The sequence below is a fragment of the Chlamydomonas reinhardtii genome, chromosome 1 (genome assembly GCF_000002595.2).
Source record: "Chlamydomonas reinhardtii strain CC-503 cw92 mt+ chromosome 1, whole genome shotgun sequence".
In the NCBI taxonomy this organism is placed as follows: domain Eukaryota; kingdom Viridiplantae; phylum Chlorophyta; class Chlorophyceae; order Chlamydomonadales; family Chlamydomonadaceae; genus Chlamydomonas; species Chlamydomonas reinhardtii.
The window spans coordinates 7,900,996-7,921,244 of NC_057004.1; the positions used below are offsets into that span (position 1 = coordinate 7,900,996).

General features: G+C 66.5%; 2 protein-coding genes across 3 annotated transcripts; both read left to right on the forward strand.

The window, feature by feature from the left end:
* The first annotated feature begins 91 nt into the window (after positions 1-91).
* On the forward strand, positions 92-6,709 carry CHLRE_01g063997v5 (uncharacterized protein). Of its 2 annotated transcripts, none has more exons than XM_043059073.1 (8): positions 92-388; positions 521-807; positions 1,022-1,319; positions 1,650-1,932; positions 2,151-2,349; positions 2,572-2,698; positions 3,078-3,160; positions 3,345-6,709. In XM_043059073.1, the coding sequence occupies exons 1-8, from the start codon at positions 185-187 to the stop codon at positions 5,323-5,325; spliced, it is 3,462 nt and encodes a 1,153-aa protein (XP_042928988.1). In that variant the 5' UTR covers positions 92-184; the 3' UTR covers positions 5,326-6,709. The 2 variants fall into 2 exon arrangements, with proteins under 2 accessions (XP_042928988.1, XP_042928987.1); XM_043059074.1 differs by having other exon boundaries at positions 1,650-1,863.
* Positions 6,710-7,151: 442 nt separating this feature from the next.
* CHLRE_01g064362v5 (uncharacterized protein) lies at positions 7,152-19,730 on the forward strand. The gene is made up of 20 exons (XM_043059075.1): positions 7,152-7,773; positions 7,863-7,975; positions 8,076-8,379; positions 8,515-8,856; positions 9,002-9,792; positions 10,012-11,440; positions 11,707-13,217; positions 13,398-13,447; positions 13,675-13,940; positions 14,120-14,163; positions 14,446-14,464; positions 14,593-14,707; positions 14,907-14,935; positions 15,105-15,361; positions 15,607-15,695; positions 16,051-16,101; positions 16,257-16,275; positions 16,460-16,505; positions 16,784-16,893; positions 17,190-19,730. Exons 1-20 carry the CDS (start codon positions 7,582-7,584, stop codon positions 17,278-17,280), a joined length of 5,868 nt encoding a protein of 1,955 aa, XP_042928989.1. The 5' UTR covers positions 7,152-7,581; the 3' UTR covers positions 17,281-19,730.
* The last annotated feature ends 519 nt before the right edge of the window (positions 19,731-20,249 follow it).

Below are 20,249 nucleotides of genomic sequence, written 5' to 3' on the forward strand. Positions count from 1 at the left end.
ATGCATGGGAATTGACCAACTTGCGCGATTCGTTACTGCTGCTGGGTTTACCTCGCGCCTGCTCTGATGTAGTACACCATATAATAACCAAGACGTTACATCTACAGCCGACGTTAGGTCGCTTTGTGTTTGACGGGAGCCGCGCTGTCACGATGAACTGAACCTTTGAAGCGCCCCAGGAGTCATGAGCACATTCGCTGCGAAGCTAAAGGGCGCGGGCATTGTGCCACAGACGGCGGCAGCCCAGGGCGCCAAGCAGCGTGCGCCCAATGCCCCGGCGCAAGCTGCCAAGCCGGCTAAGCAGACTGTTGGTTTCGCGGTCGCCAACAGCACGGATCGCTTGGGCTTCATTGGCAATGTCCTGATTGGCTACAGAGTGGAGGTTCAGGTGAGCTGCGGGCGCGGGCCAATCTGACGCGACTCTGCGCGAAGGCCCGCTCCATTATGCATTCTGTCGACGCATATGTGGCAAGAAGCATAAAGGCATGATACCTGAGGTCCTGGCCCTGCATTTGTGCAGGTGGCAAGCGGGGTCGTTTACGAGGGCGTCTTTGGTTCGTTGCAAAACGACGGCAGCGGCGTGTCGGTGGTCCTCAAGTTCGCCAAGGTCATCAAGGACCCATCGGCGCCCGCGGTGGACAAGACGACCCTGGCAGAGAAGCCGGTGGCAGTCCTGACCATTCCAGCTGCGGACCTGGTGCAGGTGTATGCCAAGGACGTGCGACTCAGCGCAGAGGACCTCTCAGGAGCTGACCGCAGCGATGTGGGCTTCGAGACGGATGCAGCTATCTCGCGCGGGCGTGGCGGGTAAGTGGGGGCCGGGGACAGGCGCTGCGGCCTGCGGGTGTTTGGGATGACTGGCGGGGCACTTTGTTGCCTCGACTGGTCTCCAAGACTCTTGACGATGGCGATGGTACCCGCTGCTAGTGTGAGTGTGTATCCCTTATCCATCAACTAGCAGCTCTTCGAGTGGCTCGGGCGGGTCATGACCCTAACAGCTCGGTTTGGTCCTTCCAAACAGGGGCATGCGTGAGCTGCAGAAGTGGCAACCTGATGAGGGCGATGCGGGTGGCTTCTTCAGCTTGGAGGCTCCAGGGGGCGGCGCTGGCTGGGACCAGTTCGCTGTCAACCGCGATCGCTTCGGCGTGCAGACCACTTGGAGCGAGCACTTCTACACCACGAAAATTAACCGTGATGAGTGCAAAATTTCTGAGGAGGAGGCGGCCCGCATCGCACGGGAAATTGAGACCGGTGTCTCGGGTGCTGCCACTACCAACATCCATATGCTGGAGGAGCGTGGCGGCGAGCTAGGTGCCGACGTAAGTAGCGTGGATGCATGACAGCCGTCGGGGCCGGCCAAGGCCAGCCGGAGGGGCAAGGGGGACACAGGCCTTGACCGGTAGCCGCCGTCCGCGGGGTTGAGTGTGCACGCGGTGCGCCCGAGCGCCTCCTACTCCGCGGCGCACATGGCGGTGTGCAGGCGCTGCACGCGGCTCACTCGCCACACAACCTTTCCCCCTGTGTAAAGCTGCGGCAAGGCTTCTCGTCTTTGTGGTTATGGACTGCGGTTGGACCACGCTGACGACGGCAGTACTCATCGCCCGCCTCCTGCCGGACTGCTGGTGTGTATGTCTGTGTGCCGTACACAGGTGGACGAGGAGGCGCTGTACGGGGCAGTCATCCGGGACGTACCGCCCGGAGCTGCAGGAGCAGGAGGACCCGGAGGACCCGGCGGCTTCAACGCCTCATCGCAACAGCCGCCCCGTGGGCCGGGCGGCCAGGGGCCGGGGCGCGGTCCGGGGCGTGGGCCGTCGCAGCAGTCGGCAGCGGACCGGGCTGTGGCCTGGGGGCGCGCCGGCTCAGGTGTGGCGGCGGTGGCGGGCGGGCTGTCCGTGGCGCATCAGAAGCAGCAGCAGGCGGGCGCAGCAGCAGGTGTGGAGGGAGGCCTAAGGCGGAGCGATGTGGTGTGTTGTGATGAGTTAGGGGCGGGCGCGGACCCGTGAGGGTGCTGGCGGACGAATTCGGTTTAGCTCTTAGGCCCAAGGCGCCAGGCACCCGACTAGCGCCTCTGGCTGTCAGGGGATGCCCGCACTCCCCGCACGCAACCCACCGTGGCACCTTCCGTTGCCCCTCCCGTTGTGCTGTTGCAGCCGGAGGCCCCAAGCCCAGCGTTGGCGCAATTCCCGTTCCAGTGCCGGGCGCCGGGTCTGCCCCGGCGGCGGCTGGGGAGGGCGGAAGCGGCAGCGGCGCCAGCAGTGCCGGAGGCACCGCGCCCATTGACATTGACCCACGCAAGGAGGTCAACAAGGTCCGCAGCTCGCTTACTGTGGGCTCCAAGAAGGACCGCAGGTGAGCGGGGGCTGGACGGCACTTTGGGGAGGCTGGGCTGGGGGGTGACGCGGGTGGGCTGGACAGGCTGGTGACTTGATTGGTGTGCCGCAAGCTTGCTGCTATTGCGGGTGTGTGTCGGGTTGCACACGTTGGGCAGAGGCGCCACCGCGCGGTGCTGCCGCCCCACATGTACGTCGTCTGTCGGCTCACTCCATTCCCCTGCACCTCACGGCCGCGCAGCTCCCCCTACGGCACTCCCAAGCTGGGCGGTGTGGGCGGCATGTCGCGCTCACCGGTGTTCGCCAGCCCGCTGGTGGCTGACCCTGTGTCCTTCTCGGCGCTGGACCTGGACCCGGGGGCGCCGCAGGTGGGGAGGGGGTTGTGGCAGAGGGCGGGCAGCTTCAAAGGAGGGGCGGAGAGGGAAGGGCTGCAGAGGGCAGGGGGAGAGGTAGAGATGCCCCCTGCAATGCAAGGGTGTCCACGGGTGGCAGCAGATGCGCGGCACAGGCGGGGTCAGGGCCCGGGCGAGTCGGCAGGGACAGGTCCCGTGGAGTGGGTAGCACTGGCGTCGAGGCACTGGGAAGGGGCGGGGAGGGAAGGGCAGGGGCGGGGCACCCCTGGACGGCCGAAACGCGCGTTGATCAGCTGGGACGGGTAGCTGGTGCCGTGTAGCTAGGTTGGGTCAGTGCCGAGGGAGCTCAGCGCCGCGCTATACCCACACGCCGCCATGCCGCCTCCGCCTGCAGGTGAAGCTGGACCCGGAGGCCCAGGCCGAGTTCCTGCGCTTCAAGGAGGAAATGAACAAGAAGCGCCAGCAGGCAGCAACAGGGTGAGGCGGGAGGGGTGGGGCGGGGCCATGTGGGGCTGGGCAGGAAGCAGTACAGGGCACCAGTTGTTGGGCGGGTTTGTCCAGGTAATCCATCATTGCTCATGAGGCATCACATGAGCAGTCGGCAGTGCTGTTTCAACCCTCTCGCATCACCCCCTCCGCGTGGCTTGCGTCTGTGTCGCAGAAGCGAGTCCCTGGCGGATCTCAAGAAGTCCTCATCCTCATTCAAGGACCGCCCAGCAGGAGCCGCAGCGCCCGCAGGAGCAGCGGCGAACGGCAGCGGCGCCGCCACACCGGCAGCGGACGGTGCTGCCACTGCCGCGCCCGCGGCGGCCGGTGCCGCAGACGCGGCCGCCAAGCCTGCTGCCAATGGCGACACGGCTGCGGCTGACAAGCCCAAGGTGGTGTCGAAGCTGAACCCCAACGCCAAGCCCTTCTCCCTCAACATCTACGCCAAGGAGTTTGTGCCCAACTTCGGCAAGCCCGCAGCGGCCGCGGCGCCGGCCGCGGCGGCCGCCCCGGCGGCAGGCACGGCAGCGCCTGCTGCAGGAGGCAGCGCGGGTGGGGCCGGCGCGACCGGCGCCGGCGGCATAAGCAGCACCGCGGTTCTGTCCACGGCGCTGCCCTCGGCCACCAACCCCAATGCGGCCAACGCGCCGCCGGCGGCCGCGGCCGCGGCGGCTCAGGCGGCCGCCACTGCCATCTCTGCGGGCGCCGCTGGCCAGGCCAGCTACCTGGCCAGCACCAGCGCCGCCTCGCACGGCATGGCGGCGTCCTACCACCACAGCAGCGCCGGAGGGCACGGGCCGCAGCAGCACGGGCCGCAGCATGGCGGCGCCGGCGGCATGGGCGGTGGCCACGGCGGGCAGGGCCAGTACGGCGGCGGCGGGGGTATGGGTGGCGGGCATGGCGGACACCATGAACAGCGCGGCGGGTACGGCGGCGGCGGCGGGCCCATGGGCCGGGAAATGCGCGACGGCGGCCACGGCGGCGGCATGTACGGCGGCGGCGGGCACCGCGGCGGCGAGAACATGTACCGGGGTGGCGGCGGCGGCCAGGGCATGATGGAGGGTGGCGGTGGCGGCGGCTACCGGGGCGGTGGCGGCGGCGGCGGCCCTGGCGGCGACCCGTTCCGCGGTTCCACCGGCTCGGGCGCGGGCGACGGCTACCACCACCATCACCACCACCACCACGGGGGCCACAAGGGCGGCCCCGGTGGCGGTGACCATCACGGCCCCGGCAAGGGCGGCGACGGCGGCCATGGAGGCCACATGGGCGGCCCCGGTGGCCCAGTGGGCGGCCCTGGCAGCGGCCTGCACAAGGTGCCGCCGCCGCCGCCCCAGGGCCCTGGCGGCATGGGCCCGGGCGGCGAGGGCGGTCCCATGGGCCCGCACGGCCACGGCCACGGCGCCACCATGGTGGTAAACGGGCACGCGGTGACGCCGGCCACCATGGGTCCGCACGGCGGCCTGGTGCCCATGACCCCCGCCGCCATGGCTGCCGCCGGCATGCCCGCCGCCATGGCCGGCATGCCGTACGGTGTGGTGATGGCGTCCGGCCCCGGCGGCCCGCACTACATGGCGCAGATGCCGCCCGGTGCCACGCACGTGGCCATGGCCTCCACGCCGCAGGGCGCGGTGCCCATCATGGCCTACGCGGTGCGGCCTGCGGGCGGCGGCCCCCCCACCGCCATGGCCATGACGCCCACCGGCCACATGGCCATGATGGCGGCCGGACACGCGCCCCCGGGCATGGCGGGCCACTACGGCGCCGTGGCGGGCCCCTACATGGCGCAGGTGCAGGTGCCGCCGGGCGCCATGCCGCCGCCCAGCCCCACTGGCACGGGCCGCTCCGCGGGCGCCTACTTCCAGGCGGCAGGCGGCGGCGGCTACCCGGGGCCCATGATGGCGCACCCGGGGCAGGGGCCGCACGGCGGGCCGCACCCCGGCGGCCCCATGGGTGGCGGCCAGGGGCCACAGGGCGGCGGCCACCACATGATGCAGCAGGGCCCCATGGGCGGCGGCGGACACATGGGCGGCGACGGCCGCGGTGGCATGGGCGGGCCAGGCGGACCCAAGGGTGGCCGCGGCGGACACCGCGGGCCGCCACCGCCGCGCATGGACCACGAGCGGCCCGCACCGCCCGGGCCCCGCGACATGGAGTGAGCGGCCTGGGCAGCGGCCTGAGCAGCCTGGCAGCGGCGAGGACTCAACAATAGAGGAGGAGGGGCGGAGGAGCCGGGGAAGAGGGCCCTGCAGGCGCCGCGCCTGGCAGGTGACGACACGGCTTGAGGGGTCGAGTCAGGACAAGGATGTCCGGTCGTGCGGGCGTGCCGGCGCAGCCGCAGCGTTCACGTGGGTATGTACGACCCTGTGCGCTGCGGGCCGGAGGGCGCATGCAAGGGCAGGCGTGTGCAAGCACAAGCGCACGCGCACACGCTACTAGGGCACAAGTTTGGTGGACTGAGGCAGTGCCCATTGGACCTGTAGCTGGGTATAGCCGAGGTGTCGGGCTACTGCTACGGGATCTAGGGGGACCTAGGCGGCAGCTCGCCTGCCCGCACGTCTGATAGGGCCCCAGCCCCGCAGGCCGGTGTGTGGCTTGCGTGCGGTGCCTCTGCATCTCTTGCGGGCGACGCCGCCGTGGCTGCACACACCTCCTTACCTTCCAGGCCGAACACGGCGCCAGGATGCTGCACGCCATGCGGCGCCGCCGCTTGGTGCCTTGCTTGGTCATCATACACAAGCCATCTAGTTGTCTTAGTGAAAGGGCAAGATGTTTGTTGCCAATTAGGCGGATAATGACTTGCCGCACACTGCTATCTAGGAGATGGGTAATGTGGTAATCTGGAAGAGCCCATTTGAAGGTTGGAGGCGTTTCATGGTGCTGGTACGCATATGAGTCACCGGGTGTGCCCGGGAGGATTGGAATTGCTAACGGCGCGTGCTCCGGGGCTGTCGGGGGTAGGAGCAGCGCTGGAGCACCTGCCCCGGTGCACCTTGCAGCTGCATATGCATGGGCTGCGCGCGTGGGCAGGCCGCCGAGGGCGTCGCCCCCTGAGCGGGATTTCTAGGTTGCCGCGGGTGGCAGGGAAGCGGACGCCATGCGGAACAGACAGCTGGAACGGCGCCACGCACACACAGTGCAGGTCACTGGGTTTCTGAACGGGTCGCGTCGTGCTTCTTGGAGGCTGGATTACAGGAGCCGACTTGGGAATCCGAAGAGCCCGGCAGTTGAGCCAAAGACGGGCCCACAGCAACTTGAGGGTGCTTCTGGGAACGTTTTGACCATTGCATCTAGTATGGTTGAGCGTCATTGTCTGAGCGAGTCGTTTCACTTGGCTGTACTCAGGGCAAACGGCGCGGGCAGCAGGGGCGCCTGGGGACGAGCTCAGGCAGGACGAAATGGCGAGTTCGGAACGGACTGACCATGACGGACAGCGCGACAACCCGCCCTGTAGTCAAGCAGGAGGCCCGCACCGGTGTTGGACTCAGCGACGCGTTGAGGATTGCAGTCTGCACAGGGCCCGCCCCTGTGACCACAACCGCTCCCCACTCCGTCCTGCCCATCTCTGTTCCAGCAACCCATGGAGGCATGGACAAGCCTGCCAGACCAGTGCGGCGTAACCCCCTGCCAGACCAGTGCGGCGTAACCCCCTGCATGCGCCGCACCGTCTTCATGGCTTGTGCCATACACTCTGCATCTGGAGGATTTGCGTAGCTTGCTTACTGGGGCTGCACATGGTCGTCATCGCGCGCTGCCTGTCCTTAACAAACATTACAAAAACGACACGTACATGCACCGCGGCCTTTTCAGGTTCTCCTGGGGTTAGCGGGGCCCTCGGCCCCTCCCCCCCCCCCGCAGTCCAGGCGCCGCGCCCCACCCGCACAGAGCCGCCACACGGGACCGCCTTCGCCCAATGCGTTTGCGACCAACTTGGGGTTCGGTCAGAACAGACTTATCCCGCGCTGTATTAGCAAGACAAATACGATTGAACGAGTGCAATGACCGTGCGATACGGAGGCGTTTGGCAACACGGTTTCGAAACCGCACCCTCCATAGAACCAGCGGACTGTGGCTGTGGCATTATTTGCACGTATTCTGTAAACGTATATCCGTCGTTGGCAGTGCGTGGCCGGCACGTCGCACGACGAAACCGTGCCTCAATCCCAGCCTGAGCCGCGAGCTTGACTGCTTGGCTAGTAAATACTTGATTACTACTACAAACCAAACAGATGGCAATGAGATGCAAGTCGCCGCGTCTGGGACTGCCATTTAACCGCTGAAACCGAGGGCCAGCCTTTAGCCAAAATCGTGGTTCATAACATTTGAACGCCGAACTGAGCTTTATGACTCTAATTCATCAGCTTTGATCAATTACCATCATATGACTACTTCATGCCCAGCAACAGAAGAAAGGAATGGGCCTACTATGCTGCTTCCGAGGTAACAGAACAGACGCAAATGATGAACGTCACCTACAGCACCACCTGGCAGCAGAGGTGCCAAAAGAAACTGTGCCAGCCTGCGAGGACGATGCGCAGCTGCGATCCCATCCGAATAAACATGTTATTGCAAGAGGCGAAACTTCCTCTGGTCGCGGCGACGTGCGGGTAAGTGTTGAGCCAGGTCACCAATCGACGGGCCGTCACCGTGTCGCCTAACAACGACCGCCGCTCGCCTGGGCTCCAACGTTCTTCAGGCGGCAGTTTCAAATGCATGCACCGGCTTAGGCGCAGTCGACTCCGATGCTTGGTCTGCACGCGTCCGAGCGAGCCTCGATGTCATCGCTGCGGCCGGTCTCGGCCCCGCCAGGTGAGCGAGCGATCGGCGTCCACATACGCACATGCAGCCACGCGCAAGCAACTACGTGTGGCCGCTTGAACCTGTGATGCCCGCATGGCACTTTACACAGCTTGGCGCTCTTCGGGAGTGCGCTGCCGCCGCACGCCTCTGCGCCCGGCGCGGCCGCAAACGGACCTCAGCTGCAGCTACAGCCGCACATGTGCGCACAAGACACTGCAGGCGCTGCTGCCGCCACCGGCTGGCTGTGCCGGAGCAGCACTGGGTGCGCCGGCGGCACGGCAGTTGGTGCTGCATCTGTTGCGGCAGCAGTATCAGCGGCTGGCGGCGGCTGCGGCCCCTCCGCCAGCTGCTGGCTGCCGCAGCTGCACGAAGAGCTGAGTGCGCTCATGACGGCGGTGGAGATGGCGCAGCAGGTGAGGGGAAGCCGAGGGGCGCGGGGTGTTGTGGGATGTCAGAGTCTCAGATGTCGGTTTTAGGCCTTAGAAGTGCCTGATTGGTTGAGGTTTCACTGCTTGCTACCTACCTACCTCGCGCCTGTCACTGTGCAGCCTCCGGAGTCGCACGTGGTGGTGGTGAGCCCGGTGGCGTGCGAGGAGGCTTTGTCAGGGCTCCTGGGGGCGGGCTCGGGCGGGGTGATGGTCGCAGCCTCCACTGTCCCGTTCGTGCTGGTGCCCGGGGAGCAGCTTGCGCTTCCGGTGCTTGACCGCACCGGGCGTCTGGCGGCGGCGCTGCTGCTGGGTCTCGGGGACTTCCAGCCGCATGCTGCTCCTGCTGCTGCTACCGAGGGTCTGCAGCTGACGTCACCAGACGTGGCGGAGCTTCAGCGGCTGGCGCAGTTCTTTGGTTACGGCATGTTTGCGGACCCTGTCCACACCAAATATCTGTCGAAGGTGCGTTTGGCATAGCCGTGATCAAAATTACGTTTTGTTCTTCATCTTCTTCACCACAGCTTTCTCGCCACTGTTCCGTCGCCCACTTTTCGTCGTACCCTGCCCACCTCTCCCACCGCCACGCCTCCCTCCTCACTCCCGTCAGGTTGCCTCCCACCTGTCCTCCGCCTCCGTCAGCCTCAGCCTGCACGACCTGGTGTGTGCGGTGCTGGACGCGGTGCCCGACCTGCTGGCCGCAAAGACGGGACTCACACGGCCGCACGCGCTCATGGCAGCAACCACCGCGCCGCCGGGGCAGCCGCCGAGCCCGCCGGCGGTGGCGGCAGTGGCCGGGGCGGCGCCGGGCACCTCTCCGGCTGCCAGCATCACTGGCGGCGGCCTGAGCCCGGCAGTCATATTCATGCCGCGGGGGCGGAACGGGTCCGGCGCGGACGCAGCTGCTGCGGACCCCGCACCCGCAGGGCCGGCGGCAGGCGCTGCCGCCACCACCGGCACCCGTAGCGGGCCAGGTGTTGCTGCCGACGGCTCTGGTGTCACCTCCCAGAACGTGTTGAGCAGCAGTGGCCACCTGGGCACCGGCACGGGCGGCGCCTGCAGCTTCCCCGCGCCGCTGCAGGCCCCCGCCGTGTCCGGGAGCCACGGCGCCCCCCCGGCCGCCAGCCCCGCCCGTCAGCAGCCAGGTCAGCAGCAGGCAGGGCCGGCAGCTGGCGGCGCACCCTCTCTGCACAACTTAGGAAGCATATTCGGCAGCAACTACAGCACGGGCGGCATCGGCGGCAGTTTGGAAGCGGGCGGCGGCGAGGGCGGCCACCATAGGCTGCTGGCGGGGGGGCCGTACGCGGAGCGCCAGCCGCCGCCGCCGCCGCCGCCGCGCCCCGCCCGCATCAAGGCGGTGCGCCTGCCGCTGAACGGCACACTGCTGCTGCAGACTATCAGGTAGGCTGGGGTCTGGACTCTACAGCGTGCAGGATATGAGTGCTGGGGCCTGAGGGCTGGGGCCTGGGGCTCGTGGACGTGTCGGCGCACATGGAGAGCTCCAGGAGTTCCCGGGATTGTGTAGCCCAAGGGGATCGCTGACACACTGCTGGCACAACCCATGTGGCCCACGTCGTGTAGCTGCTCCTCCCAATGCCAATGCGCGATTCCCTTGCACAGGTCCGCCCAGGTGGCGCAGACCGCAGCCACCGCAGCTGCCGGCCCCATGCAGAACCGCACGCTGGCCGCCTCCGCCGCCCATGCCGCCTCCGCGCCGCTGCCGCGCCCCAGCGGCCGCGTGGCTCTGGGCCTGCTGTCTAGCGCCGCGTGCGCCAGCCCCTCGCTGCACGGCGGCACACCCGCACTCATGGACACGGGCGTTATCAGCGGCGGCGGCGTGCACTCGCCCTCCAGCGCCGCCGGGCCGCCCGATGTGCTGGTGGCGGTGATCCCCGACGCCAGCGCCCACGTGCTGGACGAGCAGCAGCCGCAGCTGGACGTGCGCCTGGCCAGCAGCCTGGTGCTCACACTGGCGGGCGGCGGCGGCGGTGCAGGAGGCGGTGGCGGTGCAGGAGGCGGTGGCGGTGCAGGAGGCGGCGGCGCTGCAGGAGGCGGCGGCGCTGCAGGAGGCGGCGGCGGTGAGGGCCCCCTGCACAGCTCCACCGCCAGCCTGACGCAGCTGGGCGGCGCCGGCGGCTCTGCCCTGGCGTCCATTACAAGCGTGCCCACCTCCCACGCCGGTACTGTGCTGCTGTGCCTGGAGTCGTTGTCCGCCGCCGCAGCTGCGGCCGGCGCCTTCAATCCAGCGCTAGCAGCAGGAGCCGCGATGGTCGCTACAGCCGCCGAAAGGGGTGCCACCGGCAACTTCAGCCGGCCCAGCCACAGCAGCACGGGTGGACCGAGCTGCCTGGGCCTCACGCCCGCTCCCTCCTACGTGCCCGGCACCATCCCCACCGCCGCAGCCGCAGCCGCCACAGCCACCGTTGGCCCCGCCGCCAACCCCTCGCCCTGGCGCAACCGCGGCTCTGGCAACTACGCCGCCGCCGCCTCCTCGACCGTAGGCGGCAGCCACGCCGGCCCCGCTTCCATGGGTAGCATGAGCACCAACCTGGCCTCAAGCACCGTCCGCCACAGCGCCGGCAGCCGCCTGGGGCTGGGCAGCTGCGCCGGCGGCCCGCTCAGCCACTCCTATTGGCCTCACATGACCGCGCCCGGTGTCGGCGGTGCAGGCTGGAGCCACGGCGGCGGCGGCGCAGACCGCGACTCGGCGTCCAGCGGGGCCTACACACACGGCGGTGCAGCAAGCGCGGTAGGAGGAGCAGGCGCGCTCAGCTGTCAAGCCGTCGGTGCGGGCGTGGCGGCGGCGGAGCTGGCGGCCTTAGGTGCCTCCAACGCGGCTGCGTCCGCGCAACACCAGCATGCGGCAACTGGTGCGCTGGTGAGCGCCCATGCGGCCGGGGTGGCGGCGGTGGCGCTTGGCGCCGCAGCCCGGGCGCGAGCCTCTCTGTGCCCCGGCCCCGGTCAGCTGGGCGTGTACGTGGTGTTTGCGGAGGTGCTGCCGCGCGGGCTGCTGGAGCTGGCGGCCAGGGAGCTGGCGGCAGTCATGCCGGTGAGGAGGAGCGCAGGACCGCGGGGCCCGGCAGGGCGGAGCGGCGGAGGGTGTACGATGTGCGCGCGTGCGTGCGTGCGTGTGTGTGTGTGTGTGTGTGTGTGTGTTTTAGGGCTTACAGTTGCCTTCCTTGGGGATTTGCGTGTATCCACTCTCCCTGTCCTCTTGTGTATGTGTATGAGCACCTGTCTAATGCCTGCAAGCAGCACGTCGGTTGTGCAGACCAAGATTGTGCTTTGGCGTGCTTCCTCTCCCTCGTCCTTCAGGTCATCTTCAGCACCTTCCGGGAGTCCCTTGCCGCATCCGCATCCGCCGCTGTCAATGCCGCCGCTGCGGCCGCAATCGCCGCATCGACGATTGATGCGACGGGTAGCAGAGCAGCAGGCGGCGCACTGGACGCAGGCGCGGCGAGCTCCACTGCCTCGGAGTGGACAGCCCTCTCGACACAGCTGACTGGGCGCGCACCCGGCGGTGGACTAGGCGGCAACACCACCGCATCTGCGCTGGTCTCCACAGGTTGCGGCGGTGGGGTTGCCGGGCTGCTCGGTGCCACCGGGCACCTTCTGCACAACGGCGGTGCCGCGGCGTGGCTGGACGCCGCAACACTGGCTGGTGGCGGCAGTGTTGGCAGCGGCGGCTATGTGCCCCCGCCCTCGGCCCCACTGCCCAGCCCGCTTGTAGGTGGTGGTGGCGGTGCTGGTGGTGGCAACACGTTACTGTCAACTGTGTCAGAGCACACCGTGGCCGCACACGGCCCCGCAGCGGCTGCCGCAGACGCCGCAGTGCTGACCGCAGCCAGCCGGCCCGGCGGCGCCCGGCTGAGCGGGACGGGCGGCCCGGGCGCGGCGGCGGCGGCCTCCATGCCCCTGCCACGCCGCACCAGCACCGACCGCATGAGCAGCGGCGGCAGCGGCAGTGCTGGTGCACTGCCGCCGCCTCTGCGGGGCCATTCGGCGCTGGAGTCCATTCAGAAACGCCTGGGCGCCGCCTTCGGAGCCGGCCCCACAGGCGGCGGCGGAGGCAGCCAACCGCCCATGCCGCGCCTGGCGTCCAGCAGCAGTGTGCAGCACCCGCCGGTGCCCGGCGCTCCCCTTCCTCAAGATTTGATGCTGCCGCCCCACAGCACCGCTGCAGCCGGGGGCCAGCAACGCGGTTTCCCACGGCTGCTGGCAGGGCCACCGCCCGCGCCCTCAACCCCCTACGCCCACCCCTCCCTCCCTGCCATACCAGCCGACCAAGAGGCGCGGCCGTACGCCATGACCTTCGCCACGCCTGCACCTACTTACGCCACCGGCCAGCCGCCGCCCTACCTGGCTCCCCACCTCGCCGCGGCCCCCCACCTGCACGGCCCCCACACCGGCATGCGCATGGGCCCGCGCCGCAGCGCCACTGTGGGCCCCGCCGCCATGCGCGAGCTGCACTCCAGCTCCGGAGCCGTGCAGGCCCCCCAGGGGCCCAGCTCAGCTGCCGGCCCCGGGGCCGCCAGCAGCACCTGCCACCTGCTGGCCGCCGCGGCCGCCGCCGGCCCCACGTCCGCGGCCTCTGGCGCCTACCGCTGGTCTGTCAGCAGCGCCCTGGCGCCCATGTCGCCCCGCAGCGGCACCCTGGGCTCCACCACGGGCACGGCGCTGGCCTCGGGTCCGGCGCTGTTCCTGGAGGACGCTGCCGCCGCCAGCGTGGGCGGCATGGCGCCGCCGCCCACTGAGGCTCTGCTGGCGGCCATGCGGCGGCGGCTGTCCACCGCCCTCAACTCGCACGAGGAGGGACAGCAGGCAAAGTGAGCGGGCTGGGGGTGGGGTGGGTGGGCAGGGGTCGGAAACGATACGGCCTATGGGCACGTGCCTTCTGATGGTGGTGGTGCAGACACGAGTGCCGCGGCGGCGGTGTCGTCGTCTGGGCTGGCGGTGACTGGGTGGCTGCCCGTGTTTGTTGCCCTTCCTGTACCCAACATTGACAGGGCGGCTGTGAGTCAGGACATTGCAGCGGTGGAGCTGCTGGAAATGCTGGGTGAGGACAGAGAGGAAAAGGAGCAATGTCGTGATGACTAAGGCATAGTAGTGGTCGGCAAGTCTTGATGTCGCCCGAACGCTCTGTTATGACGACATCGTAGGGCTGCGGCCAGGTGGGAGCCATACCACCGACGGCCGCCTTGCTCATTCCCTCCTGCCCACCCCAACAACCCAGTAACCAGCCCCTGATCCCTCCTCCCCGCGCATTCGCACGTGCCTCGTCAGGCCACGGCGGCCAGGGTGTGGTGTTCCGCGGCACGCTGCACGGACTGGAGGTGGCGGTCAAGGTGCTGGAGCAGCAGAAGCCGCCCGCAGCGTCACCCGCGCCGGGGCGGCAGCAGCAGCAGCAGATCGGCGACGGCACAGCGCAGGGGGCGGAGCAGCCGGTTGCGCAAGCGGGCGAAGGCGGGGGCCCCTGCACGGGTGGCGGGGCGGAGGACGCTATGAAGGATGAGGCGGAGCAGGAGCAGCACGATGCGTTCGTGCGCATGGTGAGTGCCCAGGCCTCCTCACTGGGGTCGAGCCGGGCGGTGCTGACGTCTACACACGGCCACACGGTGTACAGCAAGATGTGTGCTGCACCTGCAAGGCCACACACACTGCTGTGCTGCTCATGCCGTGCTTTTTGATGCGCCTGCGGTGTTGACCTGCGGCTCCGTGTGTCGTGCAGTTCAAGCGGAGCGCTTTGGAGCTCGCGGTTGCGGGTGTGGTCAGGTGGGCTGGGAGTGGTCAGCGTGGGCAAGATAAGCAGGTGGTGGACCGACTGGCGCAATAAGGCTGTGTGTGCGGGCCTGTGACACCGGCAGCTCATGACTGAGACATGGGCATATAATTGCCGCTCACGAGTCCCTCGGCCCTCCCCTCCCCTTTCTGTGCTTCGACGCACTCCCCGGCACCGTCCTCCCCGGCACCGCCCTGCTCGGCATCGCCCTCATCGCCGTCCTCTTCGCGTCTGCGCCGTCGTCGTCGCCACCGCCAACGCCCGCACCCGCACAGCCACCCGAACATCGTGCAGGCGAGTACCGCCACGCCGCTGACTGGTGCTGCTGCATCCCCCGGCGCTCTCCGTGCCCCCTCAATGCCACCACCGCCACTGCGTGCAATTTCTAACCACCCGTGCCCGCACCCACACCCGCCCCACAGGTGTATGCGGTGTTCAGTGACGTGTCGGTGGTGCGGCTGAAGCAGGCGGAGGGACAGCCCGCGCAGCTGAGGCTGTGCGCGGCGGAAGACCTGCGGGCAGCGGGCATCGCTCCAGGTGAGTGCGCGGCAAGCCCCCAGCGCGGCTTGCGGCTGTCGGTTGTTGTGCGGTCGTGTCAATGTTATGGTGCTAGTATTCCGTCGGCCTTTGAGCTTCCTGCAAGTACACGGCACCTTGGGCCTCACAACCTGACGCCACGGCCCCCGCATGCCACGACCGTCACCGCCCGCCACCCACCTGCACCTGCACCTGACAGACCCGCTCAACCAGGTCCTGTGTCTGGAGGTGCGTGTGCTGCCCAGCAGCAGGCCGCAGAGGCCAGGGGAGGCCAGGAATGTGGCACTTTCATGTTGTCGCCCAGCTTGCAGCTTCAGCCGCAAGGGTATTTGCTCTTGATGACTCATTGACTCATCATCTCGCACTGTCCTTCCAACCAACCCATATGTCACCGCAGTACTGCGACTCGGGCTCGCTGCTAGATCAGGTGCGCTCCGGCGCGTTCCGGCAGCCGTGCGCCTCCAGCGCCGAGCAGGGAGCCATGTGGCCGGCGCTGGTGCCCCTGTACACGAGCCTGCTGGAGGTGGCGCTGGCGCTGCGGCACATGCACTCCAAGCGGCTGGTGCACTGCGACGTCAAGGCCGCCAACGTGCTGCTCAAGAGCTCGGCAAGGGACCCCCGCGGCTGGAGCTGCAAGCTGAGCGACTTTGGATGGTGCGTGCACGTGTGCGCATAGGATCATGTAATGATGCAGCCGCACCGCTGTGTGGGCAGGCGTGGTGAAGGGTGACAGCCGCAAGCGTATGTTTCAATTGCTTGGGTGCAAGTGCTGTGTGCTGCCCTGCAATGGGCCTCGCCTCTTGTCTGCAATACCCACCCAGTCATCTGTACCGCCTCTGCCACGTGCTAACACCCCATGGCCTGCCATGTGCGCCGCTCGCTTGCTGCCTGCCCCGTAGCGTGCGTATCCTGAATGAGGAGGGGCCGGACGGGCAGCCCGGCTTCCGCATGGCACACCCGCACGGCACAGTCGCTTTCCTGCCGCCAGGTGAGTCCGCTGGGCACCTGCCGCATGGGCACCTGCCGGGCACCTGCATGCGGATCCGCAGTGACGCCGTTTAATGGAAGAATGTCATGCATACACGTGTGTTCAAGAGCACACGGAAAAAACAATACGCGCAAGACAGTGTGTGCGATGCGATGGCGTGTGTGTGTGCGCGCGTGTGCGTGTGTGTGTGTGTGTGTGTGTGTGTGTGTGCGTGTGCGTGTGTGTGTGTGTGTGTGTGTGTGTGTGTGTGTGTGTGTGTCTGTGCGTGCTCGCGCGCACGACTCCCGCCGCTACATGCCGTGGAGTTGACAAGCCCAGCACCTGAGCCCGAGCCATGATGCCTGCCCGCCTGCAGAGGTCTTCAAGGGCCCGCGTGTGCTATTGGGCACCTCCCTCGACATCTACGGTAAGGCAACGGTGCAAAGCGAGGACTGCGTGTGTGTCCGTGATGGGCCGCCTCTCACCTGCGCTGTACAAACTCACTTGTTCTGCCCTGCTTCCCGCTAACGTGTCGCTGAGTGTTTTTCGTTTTCCTCCTTGTTACGCCCTGACCCCGCGCAGCCTTCGGCATTCTGATGTGGTAAGTGCGGCGCTGTGCTCGAGAGAGCAACCTCGTGTCATCTACCCGTGCAGGGAGTACTGCTGCGTCTCTGAGTGCGAAATAAACTGACTGACTGGTCGCGTCCTGCACCACCGACAGCGGCACTGAATGCCTCCTGTCCCCCTGCTCCTGCTTCCCCCCGCCCTACCCCCCGCCCCTGCAGGGAGCTGCTCATGGCGCGCACGCCGCACAGGGGCCTGGACCGCAAGGTGGGTGGCCGCGTTGGCAGGCGCCGGCGCGGGTGTGGGCGATCAGAGGTGTGGAGGTGGGATGAGCGGGCTCAGGTACTTCCGGTGGCCATTGACCGGAGGCCATCGGAATGAATGCAGGCACATGCGCAGCCGCTCTCCCCTCAGCGTCGCACGTGCCCCTGGTGTTTGCGGGTGGTCCCTGTTTGGGTAGCCTATGCGCAACTACATACTGCGTGTTCCCCCGCCTTTTGTGTCGCCAATCTCTGCATACGATACACACACGCGCGCGCACACAGGACATTCCGAGGCAGGTGCTCCACGCCGGGCTGCGGCCCGCCTTCCACCCGCTGGCGCCCGAGCCGTACAGGCAGCTGGCGGCGCGGTGCTGGTCCGCCAACCCGCGCGTGTGAGTGTGGCTGGCACCGGTGCGGGCGGCGGGTGGGCATGGGCACTGGCTCGGGCGTGGGCATGGGCATGACAGTCTCGTGGGGTGGCCGGGCTAGGCGCACATGCTTGCTACTGCGGCGGCTGCGGCTCCCACTTCAGCTTCGCCCGCTAGGGGTCCAAGTCGTATGCAAACCTCCTCATCCCTGAGCCGAGCTGTCTGCTGACCCGCTTGGACACAGCCCCTCGCCTCCCCCCCCGTGATCATGCCACCCTTCTCGTCCCGCCCTCCTCATCTCGCTCTACCCCCCTCTCCAGTCGGCCCACTGCGCTGGCGCTGGTGGCGGAGCTGCAGCAGCTGCTGGCAGACGCGCAGGCGGCGGCGGCAGAGGGGCTACAGCTGCGGTGATTCATACATGGCAAGGAGGGTTCGTGCCAGTGGGCGTCGGTGGGGGCGGAGCGTCGGGCAGGAGCCGGCGTGGGGGCGCGTGGAGGTCACTTGGGGACACGTACGCCAAACAGGGGATCTGAAGAAATCAACCGCTGCGGGGATTCCAGAAATTTCATAATGGACGCGAAGTAATGTCCGGGTCTATCAATCAAGCAATGAGCATACCCCCCGCGAAGCACGAAAGCAATCGGACAGGCATGGGTGGATGTGAGCAATGGGTCGGAGTGTTGGATTCAGGACGGGTCCGTGCCATGAGCTGCGCCTGCCGCTGTTACGGGTACTTGAGGCTGCAGGTCAAGGTGCGACGACGTAGATGAATGGAGCAACAGGGCCTCAAAGTGATTGTTGGCACTTTCGCGATGCCAGTCCGTATCCTTGTGATGCATTGCAAACGAATGTGTTCGAGTGTGAGAGGTTATTGATGTTGCCAGGGTGCTTCAAGCATGCATGCATGAAGAAGCGCATGTATGGAGAGGTCAAACTTAAATGGGTGTGCGCGTGCACCTGATATGGATGGAGCCGTGAACATGCGCCGCGCCCACACACGCACGGGGCTCTGTATTGGCCAAGGGCTGCGGCCACCGCACCCATGCGGTTGGTCTGGTTCTTTTTGCATGATGAGGTATTCAGACCCCCGTGCACCAAGGCCTCGGTGGTGCCACGTCATTTCCGATGTTGAGGTTCAACCGCATAGGAATTCCATGCTTCTTTTGCTGGCGGATGTATGTGTGGCAGACGTCACTACCGGTCGTGTGCCGAGCACAGGCGTTCTTGCTACCGCGCATTACTATGCTGCATCCTTATCAACTTTCGCATAAAGGCACATTACGTGATGGACAAACGCCCAAGCACGCAAACGCGCTTCGGGTGCGTCTTGGATGCTGGGTACGTATAAACTTCCGTGATATCCGCTGGTTACTGCTGAAGGAGTCTTCGGGGTCTCTTTTTGTGAGTTCAAGCAAAGTGTGCTGGACTGCATTGCTCTGTTGTGGTAGCAGGGTGAGCCAATGCCTTACAAAGCTATACATGTAGATGGCGGCTGCGGATGGCTTTGGAACCCCGCCATGGCGAGGGAATAGGGTCATGGCAGCTGGTGAGTGGTCCCCGTCACCTCCTTGCCGGCTGCTGGGGGCCACCGCCATGGACCCATGGTGCACAGCAGTCACGGCTCGCGCTCGTGCACCAGCAGTATCATCCAGGCGGCCCCTGACGCAGCAGCCAAGTTGATCGGGCTTCTGTAGTGCTGTGTGTCGTGTTGGCGTACGTAGCGCTGTGAGCCGTTCCACGGACACCCCACACGCAAAGACTGGGACTGTGATATGTTACTTGAGGACTCATGCATCCTTATTGGCCTTACTTCAGTGGCATGTGTCGCTGCCACACCGCCTTTGTTTCGATGCTGTCGGCACACCTGGGCAAGGCCTCACTGTGATGACGCTTGCGTATATATTATTCGGGGTGGATAAGCGGAGTGAAATTGTAGCTGGTAGGGGAGGCATGAACTTCACAACGTACCCTTGTCAATTTAGCGGCCGCCAAACCGCACCTCCTCATCACGACCCGATACACTCCCACGCGCTGCACCTAGCGTCCCTAGCACACACGCGCACAAAACCCGCCGCCATTGCTGCCGGCGTCCTATGATTTGAGGGGCTCAGCCCCTTTTCCCGTGACCGGGGAACACTTGTCAATTAAGCGCATAGCAGCGCCCGAACCTCACTACTGTTTCAGATGCATGCGTGCCAGTGTACGCTTGTACCGTGCATGTGAGTAGAAGAAGTTGCGGTTGCCGGCACCACATGGGAGCTGGCATGTCTGGATTAACCACTCCGGGTCCTTCATACGTGGTGAGACTGCCAAGGCGCGATTGGTGTGTCGAGCTGGGGCCTAGGACGAGGTGTGCGAGTCTCGCCCTCACCTGTAGAGGGTTGCCATGTGCGCGGGACCGGGTGGCGCGCAACTACGGGTATCGTAGCAGAGGCGGGTAAGGAGCTGTGGATGGGAGCACTGGCTGCTGTGGTCGCCTGTTGGGAGGGCCATGGTTGCACACAGGGTCCACGTTGGCATCGAAGTGGGGGGAGGGCAAGTCGGTGGCAGCAGGCCTGATACAGTGCTCGTATCTTCCATCTACACTGTAGAAATCTGCCCAAAATCCGCCGAAGGCGGAGAAAAATTGATGGGTTTGGGTGCCACGCATCTACGCAGTGTAGACGGTTTTGGCCGGTTTTGGCGCAAAAATGGGGGAAGCGTAGACGTTTTGGGGGGCTTGGGGGCTTAAGTGTAGATGCCGCGGTCAGGGTCATCTACGCATGTGTAGATGCCGGGTGCCTGAGGGCATCTACAAGATACGAGCATCTACAAGATACGAGCCCTGATACTAGCGAGGCGGATTGTAAAAGCAACGTCCTATCTTGCTACGGCGGTGGCACTGTCTGGCTTGGGTCGGCGTCGGGCGACATGCAGACGGGGTTTGTGTTAAGTCGTGTTATGTGACTTATGTCGCGTAGATCACGCGGGGCAGTGCAAGGCGTATCTACTTCGGGAGGGGTGGAAGAATAGCTGATGATGTCATCCACTGCGTGCGGGTCTGTGCACAGGTGCACGTACGGGATGACTTGCCTGCATAGCCAGGAGCGCGAGGCCAGGGTGACCAAATTGAGCAGTGAATGGCAGATGTGGGGTGCCAGCGGTCCTGGGCAGCGCGTGACGTGCCAGGTGTGGGGCGGGGGCCGGGTGGGGGCGGTCGGCCACTGCGCCCATGCAGGGGAGGCCCAGGGGAGGCCCTTCCCTGACTGCGTCGACTGCGGCCGGCCTTGACAAAAAGGTGGCTTTCCCTCGCAAGGGAAAAGTGGGCTGAGCCCACGCCACGTCCGCCGTCTGAGGCCGAAGGTTCCGGAACTACCTCATCTCCCGGACATAGCCTGGGT